Source organism: Pomacea canaliculata, linkage group LG8, assembly GCF_003073045.1.
Source record: "Pomacea canaliculata isolate SZHN2017 linkage group LG8, ASM307304v1, whole genome shotgun sequence".
Lineage (NCBI taxonomy): Eukaryota > Metazoa > Mollusca > Gastropoda > Architaenioglossa > Ampullariidae > Pomacea > Pomacea canaliculata.
The window spans coordinates 20,293,151-20,319,129 of NC_037597.1; the positions used below are offsets into that span (position 1 = coordinate 20,293,151).

The following is a 25,979-nucleotide window of genomic DNA, read 5'->3' on the forward strand; positions in this document are numbered from 1 at the left end:
ACTGCTCCAACTCTAGCAACATTAGTAAATTCAGCGGACTAATTAACAAGACACACAATGTTTTGCCTTCAGCTGCATCGTTATTATCTCAATTTCTTATATTTAAAAACGTATATATATAGAGAGGCAGCCCTGTGCAGGTGCCAAAGGTCGCCACCAATACTAGAGACACCTATAAATGCAAGGCCAACAGCTGTATGTAGACGTGCTGCCATATGGTTATAAAACACATTCAATAGAAGACTTTATTTGTTGGTAACTTGTTGCTTTCTGTTAATGCAAAGATACTGAAAGTAGCAGAGCAAAGTTATTAATATGTCTACTTTTAAAAATTAGTTTGGAACATCCAAGGGAGAAAACTCTGGTCCCTCCCACTCCCCCTGAAGCGTTTCGATGTAGACGGTGGGGCTTTGTCGACCGCCGGGCAAGCGACATTTTGCAGACTGATATACTTTTAAAATGTTCTTGTGAAAGGATGGTTGCTTCCAGCCCTAAACCATCCATCGTTGTGGTTTCTTGGCCGAAAATATCTATTCCCTCCCTATAACTTCTACGATTGTTTAATTGCTTCCTATGCGACAACGACAAGGGATGAAAGAAGGCCGCTGGGGTGGATGTGTGGGTGAAAAGAATTAAAGAGATTTATTTTCGATGAAAGTGCGACGACGCCGTTATAAAGAGGTTTCTGATACGATCACATCACAAACTTGTACTATACACGTCCGTGATCGCATTTAACAGAGTGGAGTGAAGCTGGCTGAACGGGGTGGGGGAGGGATTGGCGTTTTACGCCGAGCCAGAAGTTAAAGCCATATCGATCACGGCAAGGCAGCCAGTCCTGTAAACAGATGCCACATGCAGAGAAAGAACAGCGTGCCCGAGCGGAGATCTGAACCCAGGAGATCCAATCCTCACTATACTTTTTGCGCTCCCAAACCTATGAAGGAAGGGAGAGCACTCACAATCCTCCCTCGCCCCTTTTTTCAATGATGTTATTCCATAAAAGTCGGTCAACATGCAACAGATAGAAAGATATAACTGTGCTTCTTTTTTTTTCGCAAGGATTATGTCTCGATCTATTTTAATCATTTTTATGATGGATAAATATTCATGTCACAAAAAGTGATGATTTTTTTTTCGTAGCCTAACTGCGAAATATAAATTCCTCCTGACCTTTGGAAAGATGAGAACAATAAAAGAAATATGTTTCAGTAGTTAGACCTTATGAACTCAACAAGTGGGCGTCACTCTCGACCTTGGCTAAATACTGCTAACGATAAACTTTATCTCTCATCTACTAAAATTAATAGTGATCGAAGTATCATGTGCAAGCATTCTGTTGAGTGTATAATGTTTTTACTAAGTAATTTTTTTTTATAGATAATGCAAGCTTTTTGGTTAAAAAGCAATTTCTTCCAATTTCACGGTCTGTTGTGATTTAGTTGCAGTTGTGGAAGTAAACTTCTGACAAGAATTGTATTTGTTAGGGAAAGTGGATTTCATTCAGCTGCTTCTGTAAAGGAAGATTGGTTCAAAATGGCTCGACTGCGGCATCTAGTGGTTGGTGTAACAACATTGCTCATGTGCATCTTCATCTTCATCAGCATGCAGCATCCTAACACAATTCCTGTCTGGGTTGATTCACAGAGTGATCAGAACTCGGAGCAGGTGCACACGTCAAAATATATTCCTGCCAAATATCGGGACAGTTACCTTTCAAAAAAGACGAGAAATGGCAACATACCACACACTAATGAAGGTATTCAGCTGGCTGCAGCTAGAGAACTTAGTAAATTTGTAGATCATGACCTCCCTTTGGGAAGCAATGATCTTATGGATAAGGGTCACAGAAGTGCTCACTCGAATGGAGAACAAGAAATCCAGAGTAACCCTATCCATCAAGTATCTCAACAAGCAGATGAGAAAAGTAAATTCTCCAATAGTGACAATATAAAAAGCAAAATAACCAAGCAGGAAAGGGTTTGTTTGATCGCCAAGGAATCAGTTTATGAACAGACATCTTGCACTAGGGAAGAAATAAAGCTTAGACAGTTGCCAGAGGCAACAACTGTAATTGAACTTGAAGAGTAAGTGCTCATGATTGTTTTTGACCATATCATATTTTAAACTAACTTGACAAAGTCTTAAAGAGCATTAATTAAAGTTAATAGAAAAAAAGCTTGTAGTCAGAAGTGTTTCATTTCCTTATTATACTGTAGCATATAATTTTCTGTGTAATAGTAATTAAACATGAGCTTGGAATTCATTAATTAGATTATGACATTTAATACTCTTTTTTGCAGATTTTAAGAAAGGAGTGCAGAGTTTATCTTTTATGGTCAAAGTTAAAGTTTACTAATATATGGTAGAAGATATGCAATAACATTTTCTTTTCAAAGAAATAGAGCTTGTCAAACGAAATCTTCTTTTCTAACCCACAGCTTGCCAAACAACACCCACTTTTATCCAGAGATTGGCAATGGCCATGTTGCTACAGTCATTTACAGTGACACTATTTACATGAATGGTCTGTACAATGGCCCAGATATCTTCAGTGCTCGTGCCCGCATTCCGTCAACAGCAGCAGTCATGATCAACATCTCAACACCTACCTCAGGTTACAAGAGAAAGTATCGTATGGACTTTGGTAGAGGTTCGTAAAAAAAGAAGAAAAAAAACCACCATAACATTCATCTTCATAGGAATATTTCTTCTGATTAAGCTCTTCAGTTTTTTTCTTTTTAAAAAAATAATGTTTAAGAGAGGGTATCCTTAATATTTCTGTTGTAATTTTTGAAAGTAAGTAACAGTTAACTCAGATAAAAATGACATGTTTTGAAGTGCCAATGACACCTGCAGACAAACCAAAGTCTTGAAGTTATTGGTGTAAAAAGAGGCACATTTTTAATTGGTGTAAATATTGCCGTATGAAAGATCTTGATCATTTTTGCAGTAATTACACATGAAGGATTGGCTCATGTTCATTCTAGTATTAATCCTTGTCACAGGTGTGTTTTCTGAAATCTACACAGCTTCTGACTTTAATGTAGAAGTGAGACGTTATGCCCACCGCCGATTGCCAGGCCTTCTAGTCACTGATCTTACAGTAAATCGAACTCTTCCTGCACGGTCACTAGTAATTGATTTTAATGTTAACAGTGGACCACCAAGTGAGGATATTGACTTTCATGAAGAGGGACAAGGGTGAGCTAAATGATCATTGATTGTCTTTTTTTAAAAAATATAATTTTGAGTTATTAAGTCTCAGAAAAACTTCAGAAAGCAAGCTTGAAATTACTCTGGAGAAATATACATACATAAACTATTAAGGTGTGCCTGTTTTCTTTTGTGCAGGCATTTTACAAACTCCTGATTGACAATCATACAGGTCTGCTGGACTTGCTGATTACTGTTGCCTTTGTGAGAAGATACTAATATTTTGTTTTTCTTTTTCTTCTACAGATTGATGAGTGGATTTACTAAGATTGCAGAATACCCAGACCTAGCCCCAGTCACACCAGTGTCAGTTATGTACAGCACAGTTCTACCCAACATGACATTTGATGACTTCCTCTGGGCCTATTTACCTTACTTCACCTGTGTCAGCACAGTACGCTCAGAAGCTATTGAGTGCTTTAACGAAGGTGAACTGTATAATTTTTTTTATATTGAAATTGTGTTCATGAGAAGTTAACTGATTAGTAGTGTTGTTTTATTTTGTATTTACTTCACGGTGATCCACAATAACTTAATGCTTCAGTCGCTTAAATGAGTCTCAAAAGTCAGTTCAAAATTTCTTGCGAAGATGGTAAAATGTTACTGTGTGGTCAATTAAATGTGACACTGTTGATAATTTGCTTTTATACTAAATTTTAATCATATGATAATGCAGATTGATATAGTGCATTACTCCACTGTACAGTAGATGCATTGCTCTTGACAAATATTTTTTGAATACAGATTTAAAACAAAGCACACATGGAAACAGATACAAAATATATATAGCACACATATGGACACAGACCTAAAAATAGATCAGCAAACAATTGGCTCGAAATATATCAATAGGTATAAAAGATGTAAACATCTGATTATGAAGCATACCAGGGGTTTAACAGACTGTAAGCAGGAAAAGGTGAGTTTGAGAACAAATCTGTTCAGATTTCTGATTTGAGGTAGTGGATGGAACTTGGCAGATAATATAGAACAGTCATAGCACACACTCGCTTGACTACAAAGATCTATAGACTTGCTCATGGTTGAATTGTAGAAAGGTTACCAGAGAGTTAACTCTAAGTTATTGACACACAGTTCCAGAAGCAGCAAGATGGCGCACATGGGGCAGTTAGACTGCTAGTCAACTATATAAGGTGGTCCATAAAAAAAGAAGCTACATGGTGCAGGCATAGAAGAACAATCCAGAAGTTAGCAAATGGCATATCACAGATCAAACAGTAGACACAAAGCATAACACAGGTCTACAATAAAACAAAAAGAAATGGATATCGGTCACAAAGCATAGTCGCTACACTTGTAGGACACTAAGAGCCCCTACTTGCAACACTCAAGAGGTGTAAGCTTGTCTGGTTTGGCTGTGTGGCCCTGCATAACACTTTCAAATATCTTTAATGTACCTTGGAGGGTGGTCAGTGCTGTGGTAGCCAGAGGAAGAATTGGCTTATAAACGTAAAGGACTGGACTGATCATCTTGTGCAGGACCTGTTCACCATCACCAAAGACAGGCATGAGTGGCGGTTCTTGTCAGCTTCTGCATCCATCCATGTTCCACCCCCAACATTTGGTTCCATTCAAAGGACGACTGATTTGACTGAGTACTCCTTGGTGCATTTGTTTGAATAGACAGCGAGTATTTCAGCAGAAATAAACTGGTCAAATGTATTAATGTGGCAAAAAAGAAAAAAAAAAGTGTAAAACAGCAGAGCTAGGGTTTCTAACATCAAAACTTGCACAGGAGGAAAAAATTTAGACAGTACAAAGATCCAAAACATTAACATAAGCTTGCAACAATAATCTCACTGAATGAAATTTCAAAATAAAATATTGGAACCAACACATGTACATACATGCCTTGACTGACACCAGCTGACAGGTGGGGGGGGGTGTGTTGGTACTGGTGCTATTGGGGAAGGGGAAATAATTTGGATAGACATAATGACGGCCAAGACTCTCCCCTTAGTCCTGTCTTGGGTGGTGTTGAGGGCCTGCGTGAAATAACTAGTCCACATTCTTCACTTTTACCAACCATTTCTTCCTCTGCCTACCTCGGCATCAAGCTCCCTACAATGTACCCTGAAGGATGGATGTAAAGTGTTATTCCAGGTCACATGGGTGAACCAGACCAGCCTATGCTGCTTCACAGTTGTGAGAAGGGGTTGCTGGTGCCCTACAAGGGTAGACACTGTGCTTTATACAAAGTCTTTGGTGTTGTATTCCATGTAGATTTAGGATAGCTTCCTCAGCCACTTGGCCTCAGATGCCTGTTCTCTTTACCAGTTCCCATCTGGCATCCAAGCAGCAGGATGACAAGTATGATAGACATACAGTCTGTACTTTGCAGCAAACCTGATAAAGATGCTTTGCCAAATCCTCCGTGGTCTGGTCATTCCTGCTGTTGCTGTTGTGATCCTGATTCAGAACCAACCCTATACCTGCTCAATAGCAGTTTCTTTATCAAATTTTTGTGTGAGATACAACTCTCAAAAAATATTTACTCCTGGGTTAGTTTCTGTCATGAAAATGTGTTGATTCTTGAACTTTTTCTTTCTGGCAGCAATGAATATGCTTGTCAATGGTACACTGTTTACCTCACATGTGGAAGCTTGGGAATCATTGTGGAATGAAGGTCGCATTGACCTAACAGGCAATGACAGCATTGCCTTAACCACTTATGCAGGTCTTTATTACCTGCTAAGCTCTCTTCCCCTGGAAAACAGCCAGAGCTGGCCTTTTATTGGATTGTCACCAGAAGGTCTAGCCCATGGAGGAAAAAGTGAGGTAAGATGTGTGTATGTGTGTTTGTTATTCTTTCTTTATTTCTTATTTTTCAGTCAGTAGTATTTACTTTTTTCTGTTGCAACTAAGCATTTATGTAAAATATTTTAGATCTGTGACTAACTTGCCAAAGTGCACAATAATATTTCAAACCCCATTATCCTGGAAATAACTCATTCACTGCTAATGAATGTACAGTGGTAGCTCCAAATCCACAGATTCATCGAGATGGTGAAAGCGCTCCACATCAGAAGGCCCGTGTCATAGAGATATTATTATGTATTAATAAAACCATGTTGTGTAAATCATGTGTTCATGTTATCAACAGCAACAATAAACTAGTGCTTCTAGTGACCTGTCATCTTGATCCTCAGTAACTACAATCCTACTACCTATGTTTTCAGGAAAGAAGTTTATCTTTCAGCTGTGAGAGCAGTAAATAAAGCAGTAGAGGATTTTTCTTAAACCAGTTTTAAAACATTTCAAGTTTTGAGACTTGAAGAATCTTTTACCTTTAACTGGAGAAAAGTCTAGTTGATAAAACAAGCTCCAACAACTTGTTACTGCCAACCTCTAACTATAAGAGACTAGTCTGTACATTTTTTTTCTTAAGAGCTGATGACATGGCTTTTGCCTCTGACAGGAATATTGGGGCCATGTGTTTTGGGACCAGGACACATGGATGTTTCCGTCCATTATGCTACTGCACTCTGACCTTGGCAGGATTATTGTCGGCACTCGTCTTCGCACTCATGATATAGCTGTGCGGTATGCGAATTTAACTGGATTCAAGGGAGCTAGATTCCCTTGGGAGTCAGCTTTTACAGGTAATGAAATTTGAAGGGTAATATAAACTTTTTTGCAACAGAGTATTTGCTACAATTTAGTTAGCTTAAACATATTTTAATGTTTACTATTTTTACACATGTTTATTTAACTTATTCTGCCTGTCTGGTTGTTATTTTGTAGTCGATTTTTCACCCACTTCCCATTGTCCTAGAAGTAAGAAACTTTCACCCGTAACTCTGGTGCCAATGTAATATTCAATCATTTCCACAAATAGTAAAATCTTGGTTTCATTTTTGTGTATTAGAACTTATAGGCCGAATTAGGGGCTCTAGGACTAGTAAACTAACTATAGCTATCTCCCCTAATTTGGCCTATATGAAGGGAATAACATCACATTTTTATATTTTAGTGAAGTTATAAATTAACTAACAGTAAAAGAAATCACTTGTAATGTCTATAATCTTTTTCGATTTATGCATACATATACTAAGGGGTTATTTGGTGATGCGGTGGCACCTGTTGGCATGACAGTGTGTCAGGTGTCCTGAGTTTGTGTCCCAGTTCCTTCATACCTCTCTCTAAATTTGACACCTATTTTTTCTGGGTACACCGGCTTCCCCCCTATGTGTGTATGCACGTGTGCCTGTGTACACATGTGTGTGCATGCATGCATGTGTATGGGTGTGGGTGGGTCTGAGTGAGTACTTATGATTTCAATGATGGTGAATGAATTTGTAAGATGCATTTGATGCTTACTGATAAGTGTGTGCTCATGTGACTAAATGTGTGTAAGCCCCTTGCATCTGCCTTTGTTGGTGGGATAAAGGGGTATATAAATAAATGAACATGACCTGTAACTGCAATAATCTGTTTCTGGTTACGTGGATGCATTATTTAAACAATCAGTTGTCATGAAGTGTTTGTAAATCACTAATTTAATCAGATAAGCTATCTGACTTTTAATTGTTAGTTTATGACAACCATTAAACTGCGTTTGTGAAGAGCATAAATTGCCACTGGTAACTATTGTGACATTTCCAAGTCTAGATCTGTTTTTGAAGCGTCTGTTTTAGCAAAATGTGAAAAGACCTCACCGAGATATGTTTGCCTGGAATAGGATTCGACGTAACCAGATCACCTGAATGTCGAGTCTTTGAAGTACATTTGACTAGTGACACATCATGGATGATGCGACGATACCTTCAGCTTACAAATGATACAGATTTCTTGGTAAAAGATGATGGGTATAAAGCCATTGCTGATATAGCCAACTTTTGGCTTTCTCGAGCAGTCCTCAACCCAGAGACTAGTCAGTATGAAATAAGAGGTATGCCATTTATTTGTGTCCAGTATACTGTAATATTTACACTTAAGCAGAATAAGATTTATTTAGATCAGCAGTTTTTGAGCCACATCTTCAATATAAAATTATGTACAATGCCTGCTATTGCTGTTTTAACTCCCTGTCTGTAATATTTTTTATCAGACTATAGTCTGTGACTTTTTTTTTACAGTTATATCTTGTTTGTACATTAGATCATTAAGGTATTAGAAAGAAAAGTACAGGTTTTCATCATGGCTTGGTTGGCTTTTTTCAAGTGTTAGGATTAGCACTGACCCAGGTTGGCTAATGTCTCATTATTATTGCTGATGATGTTTGCAAATATTTCAAGAGATCAACACTGTGAGGATGTGTGTGTAATGGAGAAAGAATGTGTGTGAGATGGAGAGACAAAGAGTATGTGTGGGGTTAACTTTCATGTCTCACTTTTGTTGACTTTAGATGTGATGGGACCAGATGAGTGGCATTCACCAGTCAACAATTCAGTCTTCACAAACGCTGCAGCTGTCCAGAGCATGATGACAGCCCTGTATGCAGCCAGTCTTGCCAATCAATCAGCTTCTCCAGAGTGGATCAATGTGGTCAACACCATGTACATTCCTTTTGATGAAGAGCTGTTGTACCATCCAGAATATGATAACTATGTTAGGGGTACGTGCCTGGTGGGTGTAGGGGCTAAGTCTTTAGTTGGTGAATGTGTTTAAGAACTTTAATAACTATGTTATGATACAGTATGTCCAAGGTTCTTTTTTTTGTGCATCAGCTGATGGAATCTTCTCTGGTAATTGCTTCCTCTATGCAAAACTTCTGGATTAAGTCAAGGCATAAACTATAAGGTTTTCTGATCAGATATACTTTTTTTATTTTTTCTCTTTTTTAAGCACAGTTATCCATTAGTATAAATGAGAAATTGTGAATGTTGAATTTTTTGTTGAAGAGATATCAGGTAACAAACTTGCCTCATATCTCACATACTAATCTAAGCTTAGAATAGACCCATCCATGCAGGTTTGGTATTTGCATGTTTTCAGGTACTACAGTTAAACAAGGTGATGTCATCCTTCTAGGATATCCTCTTCAGTGGCTGATGAGTGACCAGGTTCGGGTCAATGACCTAGATTATTATGCTAATGTGAGTTGACTTAATTTTCAATGATGAAGCTTTCTTATTGTAGCTTCTGTCATCATAGGACTTGCCCATTATCCAAAACTTTGTCACTTTGAATAGGAAAAGATACTAGTGTGACAAAAGCTTTTTATATATTTTCACAAAGAAATAACAGAATGTTATCTGACATCATAGGTTGACGGTAGCATATTGATGTGATGAAAGCACTTTAAACACACCTTGAGATCTCCCTGTACATACATCTTCGCTGTATGTTGTCTCATTTGCTCTGTTTATTTAAATATTACAGGCAGGAATTTTTTCTCTTTCCACACCCCGTATTTCCACCCTGTGTATTTCTTTCTTCATTTTATTTCGCTCTCTCTCACAAAGAAAAAACCCTTTATTTTGCAACATCACTGCAGGTAACACCAAGTGGACCTGCAATGACATGGAGCATGTTCACTATCAACTACTTGCAAGTTGGCCAGAGCAGTGAAGCTGACACAACCTTTCTCAAGAGCATGTACAATGTGCAGGAACCATTTAAGGTACAGAGTTTATTCTAGAACATTCGAACATAACATTTTGATTTCAGCATGTTCTTTGCACACTTTTCCTTACAATTTTATGTTAATTGCCTCCTCATTTTTCACAAATTTTTGTGAGATGTTTTAAATGATCATTTTTTTTTTCAAACAAAGTAAAAAACATGTTTGCAGCAATAAGTTTCTTCTTCTCTGTGTAGGTGTGGTCAGAAAATGCTGATGGAACAGGCTCAGTAAATTTCCACACAGGAATTGGGGGATACCTCCAGTCGCTGCTGTTTGGCTATGTTGGATTTGAACTCACAAATAACCACATCATCATGAACCCACTGCTTCCTCCCTCCGTTACAAAAGTAAGCGTGACTGGTTTTGACTATGTTGGCAACTCTCTGGATGTGATCTTTGATGCTGCAAATATGAACATCACCCTCACAAAAGAAGGTGATCCCCTTAGTATTTCTGTGAAGGAAAAAGTTCAAGAACTCAGAGTTGGAGTGACCTTAACCTTCTTTCGCCAGCAAGCTAGGATTTTCCCCACGTAAGTTACATTTGGTGCATAACACCACCAGAGTTTCCAAAATGATGAATGTTTTCGCAATAAACTCTTCATACTGTGCTATTTAAGAATCAGTCAGAGATATAAAATCAATCTGCAAAAACAGTTTCGTAAGTGCCAAAATTGTGTTCTCCAATAAAAGTAACTACCCATTTCACTGCTTCAAACATTAGTTCATTTATTAGGCTACCATTATTTGTTAGAGGGTAGGACCTTAAATACTAATATTAATGGATGCTAATAAATGTATACAGTGTAGCTGATTTTTGTGTATTAACAGTAATTGTATCATGATAATCTGTTCTTCATTATATGTTTGTACCACTGTGCATGGAATGGTATTCTCTGTTCATATTTTATAAACCAGTGTTTGTCACTTTGTTGGAAGTTGTGTGAATCAGTGAGAAATACAAAACTCTACTAACAGACTCCATTAGAACATCTGACCAAAGTTTTGCATGATATGAAATTAAACACACACAACAAAATTTGTAAAAAGATGTCACAAAAAGTTGCAGATATGCATCTGTAAAATAACAGCATACAAAATATGGTATTGTGGGTGGTGTGGGACATCGGATGGAGGTGGGATGGAGGATGGCACGCACATACACGCACACAGGGAGGGTGGAGGCTGACGATGGGGGGTGGCCGCTGGCCGGGTGCCAACCCAGTGAAACAATGACGGGCGGTGTAGGAGCAAGTTGAAACAATAGGTGAGTGACGAGTGTTCGCCGATCGGGGGGGGGGGGGGAACGGACGACAGGCCGCCTTGATTGATGGACAAGGTCACGACCCAGAGTCGTGGGCGAAGTTAGTGAGATAGCACCGTCACCACTTCACAGGTGCGGTTTTAATTGAAAGACCGGTACACTCGGCCGTGCGAACAGTTTTGTTTTCTTTGCCACCAACGGGACACTGGTGCTGAATGAGACAATTAGCAGGGCTTCTGCTTACGCAAAAAATTGCGTACAGTACGCATTAAAAGTTCGGAGGACCCCTTCAATTTTCGTCAATGAGGTCCCCTTCAAATTTAGGCAAAGAACAGGGACCCCTTAAAAATCTGAAGAAGGGGTCAAGGACCCCAAAGAATTTAGCCTTAGCAGAAGCCCTGAATTAGACTGAGTGTCGCGGCACTGCGGCAGTCAGAGGTTGATGTGGCCGACCGCGAGAAAGAGGAACGGTAGATGTCATAGGATGTCATAGGTACCCGAGTATAGCGCGGTGGGATGTAGTCACTTTAGTTAAAGATCGATAGTGTCAGGACAAGTTCATTGTAGTTCAGAGGGACCACGTGCTCTTGTGGCATATAAGCTAGGACAGAGCGGTAGTCGGGGCCTTTCCTAAACACACTAGCATGGACTATACCGTCTTTGAGCGTCGGAGAGAGAGAATGCGTTGTGCCCAGGTTCGCCAGGGCCAGCACTATATCGACTGGCATTAGAATAAACGATCTGGAACCCACGAGAGTGTTGAATCTTGTTGTTGTGGATGGACTGGGGAAAGAGCCCGCATCTAAACCTGTTCCAAAAAAATCTTCCATATATTATAAAGGAAATCATGAAAGCTCCACTTCCAGCTTCAACAGTGGGCTTACCTCACTCCACCAATGACCCCAGACAAAACTGACAAAACCATCTGACTCTTCAAATAAATACAAACACTACAATACAGCGCTCTGTTTGAGTGTAGATACTTTATATTATAATTCACATATTAAATATATATATATATCAAAACATACTATAAGAGGATTTCTTCAATAGCAAAGGATTCCAAAATACTCGCGGGTACAAAACAAAGCGACCGGAAGTTGACAGAAGCTTCGAAGCTGGATCCATGCCGCCGCCGACATGAGTTGTCAACACTGTCCCAGTGCGTGCGCCTAGAGATGCCTGTCCTTTGGTTCTTTATTGTCTCTGGTTTCACAGTCGCACTGGCGAGAGTGATCGAGCGCCTGTGGCGTAATGCTTGGCGGCAGCTGTTGGTGTTTGGGTGGCGGCCACCTATGAAAAATATCCTCTTAAATGCATTTCTGGGGTATATAAATTGTTTATATGCTCAACTCGTGCCGATAGTTGAAGATCTTATACCGACTAAACAGATTAAAGCACTGAAATGGACTTAACATCGTTTGCTTTCCCTTTTGGGCATTTCATCTGTTGCTGTGATAGGTTGCTTACTACTAAGGTAAGATTATTTTCTTCTCTAATCACAACAGATGCATTGCAGTGCAGTTCAGATCAGGGGTGGACAAAGTACAACCCGCAGACATCTTTGCCCTGTTTTGGGTATTTTACTGGCTTAAATTAAGATTTTAAGACTGGCCCGCGAAAAGAAAACTTTGCCCACCCCTGTTTTAGAGACTCGATTTTTATTTATTTTTTTTTTTTAAGATTACTGATCAAGATGGCTGAAGAATAGGTGTGGATACGCGTCGAAAACTCCACTGAGTGCTACTTATTCAGTGCAAAAGTTTAGTCATGCTTTTTTGTGCAACTTGAAGGTCGTGTCAACAAAATAGTGCACTTTATATTTGATCTCACGATCTTATTTGTCCTCACAGGGTTGCACAATTAACCGCTCATCCAAACTTCAAAATACCATTAAAAATATTTCTCACTGCAGTCACTGTTCAGAAATGTTTATGTATGATGCTAGAATTGATACAGATAAAATGTGTATCTGTGTAGGCATTACATGGGTGGTGGTTGGTTCTTTGGCAAAGAACGCATTCCAGGCAAAACAGTTATCATCACTGGAGCAAACACAGGGATCGGAAAAGAAACTGCTTTAGAAATGGCTCGACGAGGTACAACCTCCTACAGTAAAACATTTTGGCAAAATATTTTTTGACAGCTGAATGATTTTAAGCCATAATACAACAATATGAACTCAGCTTTCCTAATACATTTTTTGCTGGTCATATGTTACATTATACATATATATAACATGTTAACAAACTTTGTTATTAGATTTTTAAAAAATATTTGGTTAGGAATAAACTAAACACAGGCATTCAACCAAATTTGGTTGACATGTGCACTTTGAGATGCATAATAAATTTACCTAATGAGCATAAATAGTGATTCAATTCACATGTTTTCCATAGGTGGTCGAGTTATACTTGCCTGTCGTGACATGGTAAAAGCACAGAATGCTTGTGAAGAAATTAAAAGAGAGACTGGAAGCAATAATGTTGTGATAAAGAAACTCGATCTTTCAAGCATGAAATCTATCAGAGAATTTGCTGATGACATCAATACTAGTGAGTTCTTACATTTCTGCAATACTTAATGCAAGATTCATATAATTTAACATCATACCTTGAACCTCTGTGACTAGATGATCACATTGCTGTGTTTAATGTTCTCTGTTATGCTCTATAGTCAAGCAAGTAAGTTGTTTGCAAGGTGAAGGTGGTATCATAGTCATACTGTGAACCTTCAAACATTTTAGCAATGTGAATTAGTTGCTCCTGCTTCCTCTTTTCCCCATGATGTCCTGATTACAAAGATTGAGGAAACCATTTAAAATGGCAATAATAGGGAGCATTATAAAAGTGCTGTTAATAAACTTTTAAAAAATAAGCATCATTTTTATGGCATCTCTCTCTTTCTAACATACACACTCCCACATAATTTGAAATGCACTAGTTTGCTATTTGAGTGCATACAGGAGACAAAATGAGATCACATAGTTACATTTATTGTCAGCTTATGTTTTACTTAACGAAGGGCTTTTACACAGAGTGTGCAACTCTCATGATATGGTAAATAAAGGAAAAGGACACACATTTATAGCGAAAGAAAACAAATGATGTTAAAGATTTGTAGCACTCTAGAAGTGTACTATGTTATTGTTTATTGTAAGGTCGGCATCGAGCGACGCTGCCCCATTTCCCACGCTGGCTGAGTTCGTGGTAGCCGACATTGAACTGCCCGCCCCAGGCCACTGGTCTATTGTTACACCCGCCTGGGAACTTGGGTGGAAACAATGGCCAGACAGGGCGAGGGGGACAGGGGATGAAGGGATCTAGATTCGAGAATGTTCCGAGGGTAGGGAAATAAGTAGCGGGGCGGACAGTGGCATGGGAGCTGTTGAGATTGGAAAGAGAGAGGGAGCTGTTGAGATTGGAAAGAGAGAGAGGAGGCAGGCCAGCAGCCGAGAAAAAAGTGAATAAAGAAACTTCAGCTGAGAATACCATCTTGTGTTATTCCTGTACAACAAGGCCCAACCCTATGTAGCCATTTGATGTGTTGGTTACAGATTTTTGTGAACAGTGAATATATTGCAGAGCTATCCAGTAATTTACATCTGAAATTGATTTCCACAGACGAACAGCAGGTGAACATCCTCATCAACAATGCAGGTATCATGTTCTGTCCCAAGATGGTTACAGAGGATGGTTTTGAGATGCAGCTGGGTGTCAATCATCTTGGTATTTATGTTATTTTGCTTTAAGTTCTTAATAATAATGTATTTAGTGCTTATATTATCAGGCTGAATGTCAACTTTGTGTGTTTTGCTTTTTCCCTTACTGTGCTAGGGTTCTTGTATGCTTTAATTTGTTGTATCAATGCATATTAACTAGAGAATTACATTTTTTTTCAAAAAAGTTAATTTCTCTATCCATGATTATATTCTTTAAATATGTAGTCATACCTACTCTGCTGCTTGTGCTTATGTGTTACAACTTGGATGCTTTCGTGTATAAGTAGTGGTTTTTTCAGTCCTGCTAAACAAAGTCGTTTTGCTACTTTTTGTTGAAATATAGGCGAGTGTAGAATTGTGTTCTGTAGCTGGTGTTTATTTCTACAGGCCATTTCCTGCTCACCATGCTGTTGCTGGAGAAGATCAAGGCTTCAGCTCCCAGTCGCATCGTTAACCTGTCCAGTCTGACGCACAACGTTGGTGCTATAAAGTTTGATGATCTGAACAGTGACAGATCGTATAGCCCAATACAAGCTTACGCACAGAGCAAGCTTGCTAATGTGCTGTTTACTCGTGAACTTGCAAAGAGACTGGAAAGTGAGCTTGTTTCTTAGAGCGCATTAACTGCTTCTGGACATTTCAGCGCTGTAATTGCTTACCATCAGTGTAATACCTGACATGGAGCTTGTGTCCATGTCTTGGGAACTTGTATGTGTCTGAATTATAGTTCGTAATGTTTACATAGTCATGTGGTATATACTGTTTATAGGTATGGTCAATTTTTAGATTTTTTGAAGTGAAGAAGTGCTTTAATTCAGGGTGCTCTTTATTGTGGCAGATTTGCTTATCAATCTGCCTGTAGAGGCACAAAGACATTTAAAAAGGACTGTGTAACTTGTTTGTGCTGTATCTGCACAGTGTTGTAATGCTGTGCCTACCTACCCTACCTTTGCTCTGTTTTTGTGCTTGAGGGACATTTTGGGATGATTGTTAGTAAACTAGACGTTGACGAATTTCATTTTCTGTCTACAGACACAGGAGTCACAGTATACGCCGTGCACCCTGGTGCTGTAGTCACTGAACTTCTCCGACATGTAGTTATCACTAATTGGAAAATTTTCCGCATTTTGATGAAGCCTATCCTTTGGCTACTGTTTAAGTCACCTGCACAAGGAACACAAACTACACTGTACTGTGCACTGGCATCAGAGTTAGAAGGGGTGTCCGGAAAATACTACAGGTAAAGCAGCTGGAAGTGAAAGTCTAGACCTTATTTTCTCTGTGATTGCTTTCTCAGTAATTACAGTGTATTGTTGTGGCTATTGAAAAATCGCATGCTGCGTTATTTATTGACCGTAAATAATAAATTGCTAATATCCTTAGGTGTTACAGTATAGTTTGGGATATTTAATACATTAACTGTGGGGATTTTGCTGTGGTATCTTGATTGCTTTTGTGCTAGTGAGCAGAGACCAAAGGTCACGTTGGTGATAGTTGATATCCGAACTCAGTGTGCTAATAATTCCTTGCGTATGTGACATGGAAGTGTAAACGTGCAAATAATTTAAGCATTTAAACATACTACATTACATAGCTCAGTTACAGACCGTCTCAACATTGATTACACCATGGATTGCAGTGACTGCAAGGAAAAGTCTCCTTCCAAAGCAGCTCAAGATGATGCAGCAGCCAAGAAGCTGTGGGCTGTCAGTGAAAAGTGGACAGCTTTCGCACACCTGAGCCATTCTGAGACTGGAACTTGCCTCCCAGAACACGTTGCTTGCTATGGTGCTCTTTTGTAATATTACACGTAACGTTTTCTCCTTTAAAATCGCTAAGGGCTAGCTCAGTATATCCTTAAAACCTCCATATTAAGACATGCTAAAATCTATTACAATTGAGTCTTAACAAAAAGGGTTCATATTTCAATCAGTTTGTTTTTATTCCTCAAACCATGACATCAAACACCTATAGATTCAAGTTCATTTGTTTATGTGATTTGTTCTCTAAATATGTATTGCTAAGTGCCTTTTTTATATTTAGATTATTGGTGAAGTTGTTCGAACTTGCATGGCTCTGTTGATAATATTTAACATTATTGTAAGCTACTCCTGTCGCTGGAGATCGAGTAGTCTTTTGAGTCTGAATGGATTTGACTTTCGGTGTTAGCAGATTACGGTAGCTATGACTGCAGCGACACGTTTCTGTCGAAATGACCGGTGATCCATAGAGCAATTAGTCTCTTTCAAATGTACTTAATGTGATTTCTGCAGAAATAGTAAGATGTGGTAAGGGGTAATTAATGTACTTAATTTTGTTATACCACGCAACCTTTGCACAAAAATCGTAATAGAGCAAAAACTATGTTGTAAAAGAGATGCTATTTATGTAGTATAATACGTCTGTGCACAATTTTCGGGTCGTAACTAAGAGGGGGTCGTAATTGGAAAGTCTTAATGAAGGTGTTTTATAGTATTAATAATAGGAGAATTTTGAATAGTTCAGTATCACACTTGAATGGGAGCGTCCTCTCCAAATGTTCAGCAGAGTTAAGTGCAACATATACAAGCTTCGGACCTAGGTGGAAATAATTATTGTGTATATATTTGATCCTTTTACACATTTCTTTCTTAATTATATTTTGTTTTGCGTATCAAAGTCTATTTTATTGATTATTCGGATGCACCTGCGTAAGTGTTGGAATGAAGTGCGTTCAATGCTTCAGTCATATAGGCATTATATCTATTGCGCGACAGTGCACCTGTTACAGACCTATAAAAGGCAAAATCACTAAGTGAAGCTGCTGTGAGAGCGAGTTTTATTGTGGCAGAGAAGGTCGCTTAATCAGCCCGGCCATTTAATGAGAGTTTGTGAAGAGTTGCATGATGAAACTATGTGAAGTCTTGTATCCAAACAAAAAAGAAAATGTTTGCAGACGTAAGCCTCAGCAGAAACACGATTGCTATTCGGATTTGTCATCTGACCACTGACGTGAAAACAGCGAAAAAAAAAAAAAAAAAGACTTTGCTGCATACTCTTGAAGTCGATGAAGTATAGTTAACTGACACGACTGACATCACACAACTCGCCATCTTCATCCGCGGAGTCGACTCCAATTTGAATATCACGGAAGAATTATTAGAAATAAAACACACGATTGAGACAACGACAGGAAAGGACACTTTTGACGAAGCAGGTCAAGTATAAAAAGTCCATTAATACAAGTTCATGGCAAGCGTCAGCTCTTACTTGTTTACATCCTGTTGTTACTCTAGCAGACTTGTTTCAACCGTGCGACTTTTTGAATGGGGCTGTGCGAATGAATGAGACATGAATAGTTTTGTGCATGCAATTGTGTATGAATTTAAATTTTAATCGAGCTGCAACAGAATCGCCATCTGGGACAAATAAAGTCTTATCTACTGACAGCTACTGTAGCCATTCGCTAAACCGGAAGCTGTTTTCTCCAGAGCCTCGTTTTAGTAAATTGAAGAGAGGAAAAAAAAAAAAAAAAGTCGTCTGCAACAAGCGAGCCCAGTCATAAAAGTTTGTAGTTGAAGGTTTTGAGAACAAACAAGTTCCGCTTTCTCCATAATAAGTTCCAAACTACTGCTTAGCTTCAGCCTGCATTTCCGGGATACATTGTTTACAAGCTCAACGCGTGCCGACCGACTAAACATATTTAAAAAAAACACGTTAAAGCACTAAAATGGACATGACTTCGTTTGCTTGCCCTTTGAGCATCGTATGTGCTGCGATAGGTGGTTATTTACTATTAAGGTCAGATTATTTTCTTCTCAAATCACAACAGATGCATTCGATCATGACATTATTAGAGAATTAGATTTCTTGAAAGTATACTAATTCAAGGTGGATGAGAAAGGGGTGTGGATACGCGTCCAGTGAGTGTGATTGTTCCCATTAGTGTAACGGTCAAGTTTTCCTTTACCATGATCAACATGATTTTGAGCTGATATATCGTCTGAATGTTTCGTTCAGGAATTGACTTCTCCTCTGACAGTAATAAAAGCCGCGCTTGACAGTTTACCAAGCAACCTGCATTCATGATAATTGAATAATATAAGTGTATTTAATATGTCATGCATTGTTCAAATTGAAGGACGTCATGTCAACAAGAATAGTGCACTTTATTTGATCTCACAATCTTACACAACGCCCATCCACCCTCGAAACTTCCAAATATCATTGAAAATATTTCTTATCATTCACTGTTCACAAATGGTTATTGTACGATGCAATAGAATTGATGCCGATAAATGTGTATCTATGATAGGCATTACATAAGTGGGGGATGGTTCTTTGGCAAAGAACGCATTCCAGGCAAAACAGTGATCATCACTGGAGCAAACACAGGGATTGGAAAAGAAACAGCTTTAGAACTGGCTCGACGAGGTATAACCTACAGTAAAACATTTTGGCAAAATATTCTGTGACAGCTAAATGATTTTATGCCATAATGCATCATCATAACCTTAGTCCTTGTAATATATTTTTCTGGTTACATGTGGATAGCTGTTACAGTAGAGATCTTATTATAATGCATGTCAACAATTATTTTTTTTATCAGGTTATTAGATTTTTAAATATTTGGTTAGGAATAAACTAAACACAGGCATTCAACCACCTTTTCGTGACATGTGCACTTTGAGATGCATAATATATTTACCCAATGAGCATAAATACTGACAATGTTTTTTATATATTAATAATAGTAATAATAATTTTCTTGTTTTCCACAGGTGGTCGAGTTATACTTGCCTGTCGTGACATGGTAAAAGCACAGAGTGCTTGTGAAGAAATTAAAAGAGAGACTGGAAGCAATAATGTTGTGATAAAGAAGCTCGATCTTGCAAGCATGAAATCTATCAGAGAATTTGCTGACGACATCAATACTAGTGAGATCTTACGTTTCTGCACATACTTAATGCAAGATTCCTATTATTTAGCACAGTACCTGGAACCTTTGTGACTAGATGATCACATTGCTGTATTTAATGTTCTCTCTTATGCTCTAAGGTCAAGCAAGTGAGTTGTTTGCAAGGTGAAGGTGGTATCATACTCATACTATGAGCTTTCAGACAGCAGTGTGTATTAGTTGCTCCTACCCCTCCCCCTCTTCCCTTACGATGTCCAGGAACAGTACAGATTACAAAGATTGAGGAAACCATTTAAAAGGCAATAATAAGGAGCATTGTAAAAGTAATAAACTTAAAAAATCAGATGCATTTTCATGGTGTCTCTCTTTTACACACTTGCACACAATTTGAAATATGCTAGTTTGCTATTTAATTGTATTTATATAGTAAATAAAGTTTCTAGTGAAAGAAAAAGAAAATGATGTGAAAGAGTTTTGTGAACAGTTAATATAATGCAGAGCTATCCAGTAATTTACATCTGAAATTAATTTCCACAGATGAACAGCAGGTGAACATTCTCATCAACAATGCAGGTATCATGTTGTGTCCCAAGATGGTTACAGAGGATGGTTTTGAGATGCAGCTGGGTGTCAATCATCTTGGTATTTATGTTATTTTGCTTTAAGTTCTTAATAATAATGTATTTAGTGCTTATATTATCATGAATGTCAACTTTGTGGGTTTTGCTTTTTCTTAACCTTACTGTGCTAGGGTTCTTGTGTGTTTTAATTTGTTGTATCAACGCATATTAACTAGACTACTAGAGAATTACAGTTTTTTCAAGAAAGGTAATTTCTCTATCCATGATTATATTCTTTAAATATGTAGTCATACCTACTCTGCTGCTTGTGCTTATGTGTTACAACTTGGATGCAGTCAAACAACTCCTCATTGGACCCTTCCTGTTCCAGAGATCCGTTTTGATCTTACAGCTTTCTAAAAAGGGGACACTAGTGACTCCATCTACCTCAAACACTTTCATGAACTCATTTTTGACTATCCTACATTCTCCTCAGTTTTTACAGATGGCTCCAAAATCCCAAGTGGTGGCCCAGTCGTTGCGGCAGCAGTTCCGTCCTTCCAACCACAACGGCTGTTTCAGTCCAACTGGCAGACGAATGTTCTATTTTCACAACAGAACTCCATGCCATCTTACTTGCCTTGCAGCATGCTCACCGCTCTTCGGAGCACAACTTTTTGATAATTTCAGACTCCCTTTCTGCACTCCAAGCTCTCATTTCAAATGATTCTGACCACCCCTTATGGTTCAGATTCATACAATTCATGCAGCACTTATTCAACGAAATAAGGACATTGTTTTTATTTGGGCTCCTGGCCATTCTGGTATTCCAGGCAATGTTCGAGCAGACCAGGCTGCCAAGGCTGCATGTCAGTCCCCTGGTAAAATACAGTCTCTCATCTCATCTGACTGCAAACCTTTATTCTCAACCTACATTCTGACCTTATGGCAACGCCACTGGAACACTTTAAGTCAAAACAAATTATACACCACTCTTCCCTGTCTTTCCGACCGCCTACCTTTGTGCCACACTACAAGGAGGTAGTTCTTACGAGACTAAAGATAGGACACACCTATGCCACGCAAGGATACCTCTTGCGAGGTGAACCACCACCAGCCTGCCCCTGGTGTAAGGGAAATTTTAATGTGTTACACTTTTTGATTATCTGTCCAGAGCTCCAGACTATCCGTCGACAGTTTTTTGCGGAAAATTCTTTGTCTTATTTAGGTCCGTCCCATTGGCAGCAGTCTTTACCTTTTCAAAAAGGATAGGACTCTATCATCAAATTTAAGTTTTTTTACATTCTGATAGTTCTCTCTTGATTTCTGGTGTGCTGGTGGCCATTTTGGGCTTCACCACCCCTTTTTACACTTCATTTTTTCTTTTACACCTTGTTCACTTAATATATTGGTTTGTTTTTAAAGATACATGACTTGAGAAGATTTACCCCGAAACCTTTAAATTTAAAATTACTTTTATTGCCGTGATATAGCCCTAGTTGCTGGCACAGCATAAAACACCAACAAACAAACAAACAAACAAACAAACAAACAAACAAACAGCTTTCGTGTAAGGGATAGTTTGAAGAGTATTTTTCAGTCCTGCTTACAAAGTCTTTTTACTACTTTTGGTTGGAATATGGGCGAGATTAGAATTGTGTACTGTAGCTGGTGTTTATTTCTACAGGCCATTTCCTGCTCACCATGCTGCTGCTGGAGAAGATCAAGGCATCAGCTCCCAGTCGCATTGTTAATTTGTCCAGTCTGGCGCACCAACATGGTGTTATCAACTTTGATGATCTGAACAGCGAGAGATCATATAGCCCATTATACGCTTATGTGCAGAGCAAGCTTGCCAATGTGCTGTTTACTCATGAACTTGCAAAAAGACTGGAAAGTGAGTTTGTTTCTTAAAGCACATTAACATGCAACAGAATGTTTCTGGACATTTAGTGTAATACCTAACATGGAGCTTGGGAACTTGTTTGTGTGTGATTTATAATTTAGTAATGTTTATAGTTATGTATATACAATGTTTACAGTTTCCTAAATTCTTTTCTTAAAATGAAAAACTTCTTTGGCACTGTGTGCAGTTTTGTTGTACATTTAAATAAATCAAGGTGCTCTTTATTGTATCATCTTCATTGCTTATTATTTATCTGCCTGTTCAGTGAAACCTATAAAGTATACTGCTTTACTCTCAGTATTTATTGATCAAAGACATATAAGGACTGTGTAAATTGCTTGTCCTGTATGTGCATGGTGTTGTAATAATGTGCCTACATACCCCACTTTATCTCTGCATTTTTTTGCTTGGAAGACATTTTGGGATGATTGTTAGTAAACTAGACCTTGATGAATTTCATTTTCTGTCAACAGATACAGGAGTCACAGTATACGCCGTGCACCCTGGTGTGGTGGACACTGAACTTACTCGACATTTATTTATCTTTAAGTGGGAGATAGGCCGCATTCTAATGAAACCCATCTGTTGGCTCTGGCTTAAGTCACCCAAACAGGGAGCACAAACTACACTGTACTGTGCACTGGCATCAGAGTTAGAAGGGGTGTCAGGAAAATACTACAGGTAAAGCAGCTGGAAGTGGCCGCGTAGACTTTATTTTCTATGTGGGACTTTAAGGGACACACGGAATACAGTCATCAGCAATAATGATTATCTTCTGTGATTGCTTTCTCAGTAATTGCAGTGTATTATTGTGGATGTTGAAAAATTGCATGCTGCGTTATTTATTGACTAAATAATAAATTGCTAATAGCCTAGTTGTTACAGTGTAGTTTGGGATATTTAACAAATTAACTGTGGGGATTTTACTGAGTTATCTTGATTGCTTTTGTGTGAGTGAGCAGAGACCAAAGGTCATTTTGGTGGTAGGCGATAGCTGAACTCAGTGTGTTAATAATTCCTTTTGTGACGTGGAAGTGTAAAAATGTGCAAATAATTTAAGCATTTAAACATACTACATAGCTCAGTTACAGACCTTCTCAACATTGACTGCACCATTGATTGCAGTGACTGCAAGGAGAAGTCACCTTCCAAAGCAGCTCAAGATGATGAAGCAGCCAAGAAGTTGTGGGCTGTCAGTGAAAAGTGGACTCTGCTTTCACAGTCCTGAACATCCTAAGACTGGAACTTGCCTCCTAGAACACCTTGCCTGCTATGGTGCTCTTTTGTAATGTTACACGTAACGTTTTCTCCTTTAAAATGACACAGGGTTAGCTTAATTGGCTATTATTATAGATTTATACAGGAACTAACTCTTCAGATGATCAGTACATATGTAGCGTGGTAAACAGAGATGCTGTTTTAAAATGCAAGATTGTTATCTATTGTGCGTGATTTCTCCAAAAAAGTTGCAGTTAAGCACAAACAGTCGGTCACAATAATTTTATTTCTGTAGACACGTGACGTCTGCAGAAAGTTGTTAATAAAGAACAATCAACTGATGCATGCTGGTAACAAGATACCAATGAACAGTCGCCGATCATTTCCACCAAAAACCACATTGCCCTGGCTATATTGACCTCCTGCCTGAGTGAAATTGACTCCGCCATGAGCATTATTCTTACCTAATACAACATCGTCCCAAACTGAAAGTCGAATTGATCAGGCATAGGCTGAAAGGAGTAACAAGGAGTAACACCTGTTTTCTGTTAACAGAATGTCTGTATATACATTTAATTATAACCTCCAAACTAAAGAATAATGACAACAAAGCCTTTAAAAAAAATACTTAAGAGAAAATTGCATTATGTGCCTTTGTGTGGTATGTTCAGTGAACATAATATTGCTTAGTGACCATTTTTATTTAGTGAGATGGAACGTGCATGGCTCTGTTGACAATATTTGACATTATTATCTGTTCCTGTTGTTGATCAACTTCTCTTTTGAGTCTGAATGGAATTGGCTTTCGGTATTGGGACGATATGGTAACTATGACTGCAGCGATGTTTGGGTCAAATGACAGGTATAGAGCAAGCAGTCTATTTCAAAATTTCAAAATTTCTGCAAAAATCATAACATAGGGTAAGGTGTAAATGTCCATAATTTTTTACAACATGCAACTTTTGCAAAAAACAGTCATAATAGAGATGCCATTTATATAGGAAAATACGTCTATATATAATTTTTGGGTTGTAGCAAAGACGGGGTCGTAATCTTGAAGGTCTTAATAAGGTTTTACTGTATTAATAATTCAAGAATTTTCGATAGCTCAGCATCACATTTGAATGGGAGCATGCTCTCCAAATGTTACAGTTCAGTCCATCATGGTCAACATGAAAATGAAGCTAGTAGATGTGTTAACTTCTCAAAAAATGGGAACAAAAATCAACCTATGAAAAACATCACATTATCAGTAACCCTACATTATCAGTATTCCTTCTGAAGGTTAATGCCATGATTTTTATCTGTTTATGTTTTAATAATCAGATATGCTTTAGATTTACTTAATAAGTGCCTTATACATTGCAATTCTTTGTCATATCAATGATCATCTTAAAATTCTTTCAGCAGAATTTGTGTACAGTTGCTGTAGAAAATTTTATGTTGATGATCGTCTGTAGATAGTTGAATACTGCCATCAAATCTTTTAAATGTGCACTAAAAATACATTTGTTCCATGATCATTACTCCTTACACCAAATTTCTGATCCTTTCACTTTTTTGCCTATTGATGAGTTGTCAATAGTTATGATTATAGTCTATCAATTAGTCGACTTGCTCATCTCGTCATCAGATTATTGATACTCCCCATCTTTACTGTTTATTTCCTGATACCTCTTTGTCTTATATTTCTGCATGGTTCTTTCTCCTTCCGTATGCTGTAGCGGCCCGGTGGCGCAACGGTTAGCGCCTGTCACCAATACAGTAAAGGTTTGCTGCCCAGAGTTCGTTTCTCATCTCGGGCACGCTGTTCTTTCTCTGCATGTGGCATCTGTTTACAGTGCTGGCTGCTTGCCGTAATATAGCCTTAGCTGCTGACACGGCGTAAAACACCAATGCCCCCCCCCTCCTTCCGTATGCTGTCTCCTTGTGTTGAGCACTGAGAGCATGGGCCTAAATAAGTGTGACCATGTATTGTATATATGTCACATGTTTATCACCATTATATTGCATGTACATGATTGTATGCTTTAGGTTGTCAGGGCTTCTGCTAAGGCTAAATTCTTTGGGGTCCCAGGGACCCCTTCTTCAGACTTTTAAGGGGTCCCTGTTCTTTGCCCAAATTTGAAGGGGACCCCATTGACGAAAATTGAAGGGGTCCTCCGAATTTTTAATGCGTACTGTACGCAATTTTTTGCGTAAGCAGAAGCCCTGGGTTGTATAATAATAATGGGAAGTTATAATGTGCAGCATCACGACCAAGATAGATCACATTCTGTGCAGACCAATAATGAAAATAATAAAAAATAACAGCCAATGGAGAGTGAGGTATGTATAGGCACACTGAGCAACATAAAGATAAGGTAACAAGAGTAGAACATAAAGCAATGGATGAAGATACTATTAACAGTGTAAGATGAAGAAGTTACATAACGGTTAGCATGACAGTATTCCCAGAGAGTTAAGAATAGTAATTCAGGGATAGTACTTTGTGAACAGATATGTTTTCAGAGGGCGTTTGAATGTAGCCTAGGAGTCCGAGTGGCGAATGTGATGTGGAAGCGAGTTCCACTGCTTAGCAGCACAGAGGGAGGACATCCGTTGTCCTA

At 38.5% G+C, this 25,979-nt stretch overlaps 3 protein-coding genes across 4 annotated transcripts; all 3 read left to right on the forward strand.

Annotated features, from left to right (window-relative positions):
- The first annotated feature begins 990 nt into the window (after positions 1-990).
- Positions 991-10,732, forward strand: LOC112570055 (protein-glucosylgalactosylhydroxylysine glucosidase-like). 2 transcript variants are annotated; one of them, XM_025248257.1, is made up of 12 exons: positions 991-1,005; positions 1,488-2,087; positions 2,442-2,653; positions 3,009-3,204; positions 3,463-3,644; positions 5,792-6,015; positions 6,656-6,839; positions 7,919-8,128; positions 8,585-8,794; positions 9,175-9,275; positions 9,677-9,802; positions 10,000-10,732. In XM_025248257.1, exons 2-12 carry the CDS (start codon positions 1,537-1,539, stop codon positions 10,339-10,341), a joined length of 2,538 nt encoding a protein of 845 aa, XP_025104042.1. In that variant the 5' UTR covers positions 991-1,005; positions 1,488-1,536; the 3' UTR covers positions 10,342-10,732. The 2 variants fall into 2 exon arrangements, with proteins under 2 accessions (XP_025104042.1, XP_025104041.1); XM_025248256.1 differs by lacking the exon at positions 991-1,005 and adding an exon at positions 1,012-1,237.
- A 134-nt stretch (positions 10,733-10,866) lies between these two features.
- LOC112570059 (retinol dehydrogenase 13-like) lies at positions 10,867-17,447 on the forward strand. The gene is made up of 7 exons (XM_025248265.1): positions 10,867-12,545; positions 13,049-13,167; positions 13,468-13,623; positions 14,692-14,796; positions 15,177-15,386; positions 15,822-16,029; positions 16,429-17,447. Exons 2-7 carry the CDS (start codon positions 13,056-13,058, stop codon positions 16,589-16,591), a joined length of 954 nt encoding a protein of 317 aa, XP_025104050.1. The 5' UTR covers positions 10,867-12,545; positions 13,049-13,055; the 3' UTR covers positions 16,592-17,447.
- Positions 17,448-18,007: 560 nt separating this feature from the next.
- Positions 18,008-25,532, forward strand: LOC112570058 (retinol dehydrogenase 13-like). The gene is made up of 7 exons (XM_025248264.1): positions 18,008-18,569; positions 19,084-19,202; positions 19,550-19,705; positions 20,224-20,328; positions 21,934-22,143; positions 22,626-22,833; positions 23,278-25,532. Exons 1-7 carry the CDS (start codon positions 18,499-18,501, stop codon positions 23,378-23,380), a joined length of 972 nt encoding a protein of 323 aa, XP_025104049.1. The 5' UTR covers positions 18,008-18,498; the 3' UTR covers positions 23,381-25,532.
- Positions 25,533-25,979: the final 447 nt, after the last annotated feature.